This window comes from Thrips palmi, unplaced genomic scaffold, assembly GCF_012932325.1.
Source record: "Thrips palmi isolate BJ-2018 unplaced genomic scaffold, TpBJ-2018v1 HiC_scaffold_7, whole genome shotgun sequence".
NCBI lineage: Eukaryota > Metazoa > Arthropoda > Insecta > Thysanoptera > Thripidae > Thrips > Thrips palmi.
Window position 1 is genome coordinate 7,681,479 of NW_023144634.1, and position 8,788 is coordinate 7,690,266.

The window sequence follows — 8,788 nt, forward strand, 5'->3', positions numbered from 1 at the left end:
GATCTCCGTGTTGGCGCATAGGTCAACACACTTGTTGCTCCGTGTATACTGTACTTTACAGCATTGTACTGCATTTTTATTAAACTTTCTCTTCTTCTTCGTTGCAATAGTTTAATGCTCTGCGATTATTTTATTTAAGTTATTGCATTTTAAAATATTTTTTTGAAAAGTACTATTGTTTATACTTATAGTTTTCAGTTCAACTGTTTGTAAATCATCTGTCACTTCATTTCTTTTGTAATTCTTTTTAGGGATGGAGTTTTTTCTGTTGTTAAATAAAAACGTAAAGATTTCAAAATGTGAACACTCGGCATTTTATTAAATCCTCTGTGGTACATGTTACAAAAATTAGGATCCAGACTCTTAACCATAGCTTGCATATCATAATATTTGTTTTTACAAAAATGTACACTAAATACAATAGAAACAAATCATTTTCAATAATAAATACTAGTACTAGGTATCACAGATAGCTGTTATGTCATGAACGGATGCACAGAATTTTAACAATGAAAACAACTTCACAATCTCATGAAGGACTAAAATCCGCCTAGTCAAGCTAACTCATGGGTGAACACAAGATACATTTGTACGATGCTAGACATAACTAGGTGGCTGTGTCATCCACCCAACGACATTTTAACACAAAAAAGCGTTTATGGCTAGATCAATTGCAGTGAATCATAGAGATGATCCACGAGTGCTACCTTCCTCACTCATTTTAACAGTAGTTAACATCAGTGCAATGACTTTTAAACAAAATTTAGTGCCAAAAATGAGAACATATTACAAATTGATGTCAATCTTTGAACGGCACAGGGCCTAAGTCTCTTTCTTTTTAAGTCCTTTTGGCTCGGCATAGACTTGGTACGAGAACCAAACAAATATCAAAGTAAAGAGGGAATTTGGAAGCAAACGTGCCAAAACTGAAAACAAGTAGAAATGCAGCAAAAACACTTACAAACAAAACAAAACGAGCCACTTGGAGACTCATAAACATTATAAACTAGATCACAAACATACAGAAGTAAATTCTGTTTGGCAACATAACGACCCTCCGTCCGAACGCCTCTGCCAGAATTTCGAAACATTAAGATGTCCACCCTAAAATATATGCAGCCGATATCAGCTTTGTGATATCAAAAGCATTACTTTGAACGGGAACCGCATATCACATGTGTCAACACAACGTATTTCAAGAAGCAGCCACAAAGTAAAACAGAATGGGTACCAGACAGGTTGCGTCCGGGAGCAGCGTTCTGTCTCCCTCGCACCCATTCAAAATGCATTGGGGTGCGACAGAGACAGGGCTACTCGGAACGCAGCCGCTCGATTCTCGGAACGGGTCAGCTGGCGAAGTCGCTGACCACAATGGGCGGAGCCAAGCCGACACCGAAATGTCCCCTTTACGGAAAAGCGCCTCAGAGACTCGGGAGACTCGGGGGGTGAAAAGATGACACAACAATGGGGCGATGCCCGGATTGCCCGCTCGATACGTAATGATAAATGGGTCAGGTACGAAAGACGAAAACTTTAACTATAAACTCCATTTGGCGTGCCTCAGGGCCTCAGGCGTGGCTAGGGCGGCCGGATGGACTGGCCGAGCCGGCCGAGTGTGTGTGCGAGAGAGACACCCGACCGGCGCTCTCTCTCGCACACTCGCTCTGATTGCGTCGGCTCGGCCCGGCTCGGCCCGGCTCGGCGTGGCTCGGCCGCTGCAAGGCGCATCAACTCGGCCGGGCCGCTGCTGTTGATGTGAAACGAATAATTTGGTTGAGTGCTGCTACGCTGCTACACTGCTACCTGACCGGGCCGCGGGGCACCATGGAGATGGCCGGGGAGGACTGTTGTTCTCTCTTTTCCTCTCCGGCCCTCATTCTCGACTTAATATTCTTCCTTTTTATATTTCTCCCCGTTTCATCTCCCCGAGTCTCTCTCTCTCTCTCTCCCTGTATCTGCCCGCGTTTAAATTGAAGGCGCGCGCGCAACTGTTTTGAATTTTGATCCAATCCAGATTGTTATCTGGTATTTGTAGTTGCAGCCGTCATGTTTGCAACCGACTCTTTAGCAAAGCGCCGCCCAAATGACAAAAAATAAAAAAATAGCAATTGACAATTTAACGAATAATAAAAATGGAAATGCAGAGTCGCGTTCCGAGAATCGAGAAATCGAAAGTTAATTAGAGGCTTGTTATCGTGCGGCAAAGTGATATCGAAACGCGGAATCTGCGTGGCCGCTCCTTTGGTAAATGGAATTAACTAACAACAGAGGCGTTCGTGGCCAATGACTAACCTGACTACATACGTTTGGCTGCATTTCGTTCGATAACATATCATTGGCCTGATTATCATCCTAAGTAGGCATGGCTTGGAAAACGAAATCAGTCAGTCCAAATAACGCAACGTACAGCCCAACTCGCGCTACAGTTTGGTACAAAAACACAGGGCGAGGCGTTGTCCATTGTCTACGACAATTCATAGAGAGCTCCTATACAAATGTACAGCATGTACAAGGCATTTACACATTATTTACAGGGATTTATCTTACAAGCGCACCATTCAGTCGAGCAATTATGCACACGATAGAGGACATCAGTACTTATTTTTGTCCAATCCATCCAGTCTAAAATTAAAATCTGTAGACAATGGACAACGCCTGATAAACCATGATTACCAATAAAAATCATACAACAGACTGTATACAATACAGTATGAATAGACTTGGAATTGCAAGCAAAAACAATTGGTTACAAAACAATTTAAAAAGGGAATTAGATCAATAAAAAAAATTAAGCAGATTATGCATTTTTTTCGCACATAAGAAAGCAAAAGACACAAGAGTTGAAGCTCGTAATGACTTTAAACTAGTTGTACGCCTCAACCAGATGATTGGCTGGGCACAGAAGTCTGCATATAATTGTTTTCTGAACTCGTTCTTTCCTTTTAAGCAGTAGGAACTTTTTTAGAAGGGAAAAGTTCTCACCTTTAATTGAATGGAGCTGCGGTGTGGCTAGTCCGACTGGCAATCCCCTCTCCACTCACACACTTGAACTCACTTTGTACACTCTCACAAGAAGTACTTTTTTCACTTTACACAAATTTCAAATAGAAATTATTATCACTGGTCACTATCACATCCATCAAACCAGGTAGGCTTGCACCCCCCCGTTCTCCAACACACTGGCTCCAGCGGTCCGCCATGGGGGCCGGTGCACTCCGGGGAGGGGGACGCCCCCAGCGGGGGCCGCGCCCAGGACGGGGCCCCCGGCCCCTCCGGGGGGAGTGGGGGCGCCGTTGGGCTGCCGTCTCGAGCCGGCCCGCTCGAAGGTGGGGTAGTCCGAGTCGATGGACGAGTAGATGTGCTCGGACGTCGGCCTGTTGTTGGGCGTCGGCGACTCCCGGTGCCCGTCTCGGTGCGCGTCCCGGTGCTCCCGGTGCTCCCGGTGCGCCGAGCCGTTCTGGTGCCGGTTCATGGGCCGCGGCGAGGGCGTGGCCGTGGCCGCCGAGGAGTAGTTGGCGTCCTCGCAGTCCGCGGCCCGCGGGTGGTGCCGGCCGCTCGTCAAGGTGCCCGACGAGTAGGCGGGCGGCACCAGGTTGTTGTCGTGGTGGTGGTTGTTGGCGGCGGCCGCCAGGAACAAGGGGTGGCTGTTGATGTGCATGGCGGGGTGCGCCTGCTTCACAGCCTTCTCCAGCGTGTAGCCGTGGTGGTCGCTCACCACGTGGTGGTTCACGACGTGGTGCGGCCCGCCCGTCGACTCCAAGCTGTAGGTGTTGATGTTCCGCCTGTAGTTGGAGTTGCTCTTGCGGTGCGGGTCCCCGGAGGGCATGGCGTACCGCAGCCTCTCCCAGAACCTCTTCTCGCCCCAGCGCACCCTGGCGCCCGTCTTGAGGTACGGCCTCAGGTCGGGGTCGACCTCGGCCTCGTGGATGCAGCTGCCGTCCTCGACGAGGACCAGCTTGAAGACGCGGCCCTTGAGGGCCTCGTGCATGGCCTGGCGGAAGTCGAAGCGGGACCACTCGGTCTGGAGGAAGTTCCTGGACAGCACCACGATGACCCTCCTGGAGGCCTCGGCGGCCTCGACCACCACGGGGGAGGTGTTGGGCATGTACGAGTGGTGGGGCAGGTCGCGGTAGTGCAGGCACAGCTGGAAGTTGGGGTTGCCGTGCTCCAGCTCCGCCACGATGGACTGCATGACGAACTCCTCGTCCTTGGGGGAGTACACGACGTAGCCGTCGTACAGCTTCTCGCGGTCCTCGCCGCCCAGCTTGCCCGCGGCCGCGGCCTTGAAGTGGAACAGGCGCACGCCGTACTTGGAGTACACCCACACGCGCATGGGGTCGCGGAAGATGAAGATGACCAGGCTGGCCACGATGAGCAGCAAGAAGGCGGTCAGGGTGATGATCATCATGGGCAGGTAGTCGGACACCATGATGCTCTGGATGACGGAGCTGCCGGCGTAGTAGTCGCTGCAGGCCGTGTTGTTCAGGTCCACCTCGCGCTTCTGCGGCGGCTTGGTGTCGTTGACGTAGCAGTAGATGTCGGTGGCGTCGATCACCTTCTGGGCGTTGTCGCCCACCCAGGCCTGCAGCTCCTGCAGGTACTTGCAGCGGCAGGACCAGTGGTTGTTGCCCAGGGACACCTCCACGAGGTACGAGTTGAGCGACAGCTGCCACACGGGGAAGCTGTGCAGGCGGTTGCCGTCCAGGCGCAGGATCTCCAGCGAGCGCAGCGACATGAAGGTCTGGTTGCCGATGTGGGTGATGCCGTTGTTCTGCAGGTACAGCTCGCGGAGGTGCGCCAGGTGCTCGAACTCGTAGCCCTTGAGCTCGTGCAGGATGTTGTCCTCCAAGTGCAGGATTTCGAGCGCGTTCAGCCCGTTGAACGTGCGGTTCTGAATGCTCTCGATGCGGCTGGAGTTGACGAACAGGACCCGCATGTTCTTGCGCCCGATGAACACGTGGTTCTGGAGCTCCTTGAGGTTGTTGCCGTCCAGGTAGACCTCGGTGGCGTCCATGGGGATGCGGCGGGGGATCTGGTCGGAGCCCTGGCGGGAGCAGTCCACCACGTTGGTCGTCCAGGCCTGGTCGTGGTAGCAAGAGCAGTTCTGCGGGCAGGTCATCTCGCAGTCGCACGCGTCGAAGTCGCAGCAGTGGCACAGCGCGAAGCAGTGCGTCTCGTAGGTGCACAGGAAGTTGGCGGCGCGCGCCTCCGTGGCCGCGATGTGCTGCCGGCCGCGCAGGTTCTGCATGCGGCACATGACGTTGTCCAGGTCCATGACGCGCGGGTGCTGGCGCATGTGGGTCATGTTGTTGATCATCTGCAGCCACTCCATGGAGCAGTCGCAGAAGAAAGGGTTGCCGCCCAGGTAGAACTCGGGGAGGGTCTTGTTGGCGGGCCAGGGCGACAGGCGGATGGCGTTGATGTCCAGCTTGGTCAGCTCGTTGGAGTACATGTCCACGCGCGCGAGGCTGGTCTTGCCCAGGAAGGTACTCACTGCCACCTTGCTGATGAGGTTGTTGTTGATGAAGACGAGCTCGGCGCTGTTGGGGATGGCCATGGGGCTGATCTCCTTGATGCGGTTGTGGCTCGCGTCCAGGGTCTTGATGTGCAGCTCGTCCTGCAGCTCGTAGTAGTTGCCCAGCTTCTCGATGTAGTTGCCGTGAATGTCCAGCCACTTGAGGTTGGGCGGCACAAACGCGTAGTCGAACCAAACGAGGTGGTTATCACTCAGATTGAGCCACAGCAAGCTGGCCAAGGTCAAGAACACCCCGTTGATGTCGGTGAGGTAGTTGCCGTCCAGGCGGATGGCCTCGATCTGCAGGTTGCGGTCGAAGGTGCCCCTCTCGATGGACTGGATCTTGTTCTTGGCCAGGTTGAGCACCTGCAGGCTGTCCAGGTCCCAGAACATCCCCTTGCTCAGGTTGCCGATCTGGTTGTCGATGAGGCGCAGCCCGTTGAGCTGGGACAGCCCGCGGAACGAGCCGTTCTTGAAGGACGTGATCTGGTTCTCGCCCAGGTCGAGCGTCTTGAGGAAGGACAGCTCGTGCAGGGCCTCCGGCACCGCCGTCAGCGCGTTCGAACTCAAGTCCAAGTCCTTGAGGTCGGAACAGTTGCGGAACGCGACCGGGTCGATGTTCACGACCAGGTTGTTGTTGAGCGTGAGCTTGCTCAGCACGAACAGGCCGTTGAACATCTGCGCGGTGATGGTGTGCAGGCGGTTCTCGGCCAGGTTGAGCGTGTGCAAGTTGTACAGCGACACGAACGTGTTGTCCGCGATGTGGTTGATGGAGTTGTTGCGCAGGTCCAGGATCTGCAGGAAGTACAGCTCCTTGAACACCTTGTCGTCGAGGCGGGTCAGCGAGTTGTGCGCCAGGTTGAGCACGATGAGGCGGATGAGGCCGGCGAAGGTGCTCTCGTTGACGGCGGCGCTGGTCAGCTGATTGCGCGACAAGTCCAGCACGATGAGCTGCTCCAGGCGGTGGAAGAGGCCGCGGGGCAGCTCGTGCAGGGAGTTGTTTTGCAGGTACACCTCGCTCAGCTCGCGGGACGACGCGAACAGGCCCTCGTTGATGGACGACAGGCGGTTGTAGGACATGTTGACCACCTTGAGGGCGGTCAGGCCCTTGAACGCGTCGCCGTGGATGTTGGTGAGGACGTTGTGCTGCAGGTGCAAGTGCTGCAGCCGGCGCAGGCGCGACAGCCCGGAGTTGTCGCCGATGGCGGGGATGTGGTTGAAGGACAGGTCCAGCGCGCGCACCTCCGCGCCGCCGTTGCAGTCCAGGTTGCCGACGGCCGGGTTGCCCAGGCGGCGCGCCGCGAAGCCCAGCTTGTCGACGTCGGTCAGGTGGTTCCTGGACAAGTTGAGCGTCTGCAGGTTGGCCAGGGAGCAGAAGGCGTCGTCGGGCAGCTGGCGGATGTTGTTGTGCACCAAGTCCAGCACCTGCAGCTCGCGCAGCCCGCTCAAGCTGCCCGAGTCCAGCTCCAGCGTCTTGCCGGAGCCCCACTCCACGTTGTGGGTCGAGATGGACAAGTGCTTGAGCGCGACCAGGCCTTCGAACGCCTCGCCGGGGAGTTCCAGAATCTTGCAGTTGTCCACCGTGAGCTCCTCCAGCTGGCCGAGCCGCTGGAAGAAGTGCGGCGGCACGGAGGACTCGAAGAGCAGCACGTCGCTGCAGTGCACGTGCAGCCGCGACGTGGACTCGGGCTGCAGCGCGCTCAGGTTGGTGGCCTCGCCGTCCAGCTTGCGCACGCGGCACGACACCACGCCCTTGGACGAGTTGTCGGCGGCCCAGGCGCAGTCGTCGGGGGTGTCCAGGCGGGCCAGGCCGGGCCGGGCGGCCAGCACGAGCAGGACACCGGCCAGCAGTGTGCACGCGCTGCACGCGCTCATAGCGAAGCCAGCGTAGCCCATCTTGACGGTCAGACTGATGAACACAGCGCTCTCTGCTGCATTTCACTCACAAAGTCGTTGCCGGTCGTGATACTTTCACAAACACTCGCACTTTTCGCACTCTTTGGTCACAAGAGAGGAAAAGGGGAAATTTAAAAAAATTGAAAATCAAAAAAATAAACTAAAGCACACGAAAACTTGATTGTACTCGTTACATGGCACTTTTAGCACTTTGTGTATCCGTTACGACGGGTAATTTCGTCTAAGAACTGAATGCACAATTTCTTCATTTCACCATGTCGAGTATCCACAAACTTAATTTCTGCGAAATAAACTTTCGGAGAAATCCACAGCACTTAATCCGGGCACTAATTCCATTTTTCGGAGCACTGGTATCACTTTAATCCACAGTGAGTGTCACACGATGAAAAAATCACAAGTCCGGCGCGAAAATCCAACTTTTTCGCGAAAAATCCAAATTGAAGGAAGGCAGGCGGAGAAAAATCCAGACACGCCGCCGGGTCACACAGTCCGTTGCGCGTTATCCAGGGGTTCGGGTTATCCAGTGGAAACACTTCACTCCCGACTTGTACGATTTGCGTTCGTATCGCGTAAAGCGGCCTCGGCGAGAGCAGGACCAGCGGGAGCCGTGCGTCTGCTCCCTCTCGCTTCCTTCTGTCGACTGTCCGTGCCGTGCCGGAGCAAGCCGGGCCCGCGCCGCCGGCCGTCCCCGCGCCCCGCCCCCCGCCCGCCCCGCCCCACCACCCGGGCCGCGCGCGTCGCCCGCCAGAGCGCAGCACTGTGCAGCCAGCGAGGCTCCCCCACCTTAACGGTCCCGCAAGGCGGCGCGGCGCGGGGCGGGGCGGCAGGGACGATCTGGTGGCGATGCCGCCGTGCCGCTCTGGATAGCCGCGCCTGCCCCGGACAACTGCTTCTGCTGGACGAGGAAAAAATCTCTCGGCGACAGGCGGGCAGGCAGGCATTCCTGCTACTCTAGTTGCTCCGGACACTTACAGGATTCGGCCTATGGCCTCTGGTGTCGCGACACACACTCTAATTAGCGCGAGAAAAGTTTTCCCTTGTCCCGGCCGGCAGCGCGCACGCCGCGCAGCGCAAGCAGCGCACCGTGTGTGGAGAGGCGGTGATTTCCCTCCAGTGCACTTCCCGCCAGCGGCGCCAGCGGCCCCCCTTCCTGCTCTCGTCTCCGTATTTTTCAATTTTCTATTCGTCCACAAATCACCGGCGACATCCGCGCGGCGCGGCGGCGCGGCCCTTTCGGCAGCGGGCCGTGCTGCTCGTGCTGCTGGAGTAGGGGGCGTTCGACGCGCACCAGGCGGCGGGCCGTCCCGCCCGGGTTTCGGACTCCCGAGAGCCGCCTCTGTGTTCGGGTCCGAGTGT

General features: G+C 55.8%; 1 protein-coding gene across 1 annotated transcript; it reads right to left on the bottom strand.

Annotated features, from left to right (window-relative positions):
* Positions 1 to 290: 290 nt before the first annotated feature.
* Positions 291 to 8,060, bottom strand: LOC117652348 (toll-like receptor 7). The gene has a single exon (XM_034397192.1). It carries the CDS (start codon positions 7,409 to 7,411, stop codon positions 3,140 to 3,142), a length of 4,272 nt encoding a protein of 1,423 aa, XP_034253083.1. The 5' UTR covers positions 7,412 to 8,060; the 3' UTR covers positions 291 to 3,139.
* Between the last annotated feature and the right edge of the window lie 728 nt (positions 8,061 to 8,788).

Coding starts and splice junctions, on each gene's coding strand:
- LOC117652348 (XM_034397192.1), bottom strand. CDS start 7,411: ATGGGCTACGCTGGCTTCGCTATGAGCGCGTGCAGCGCGTGCACACTG.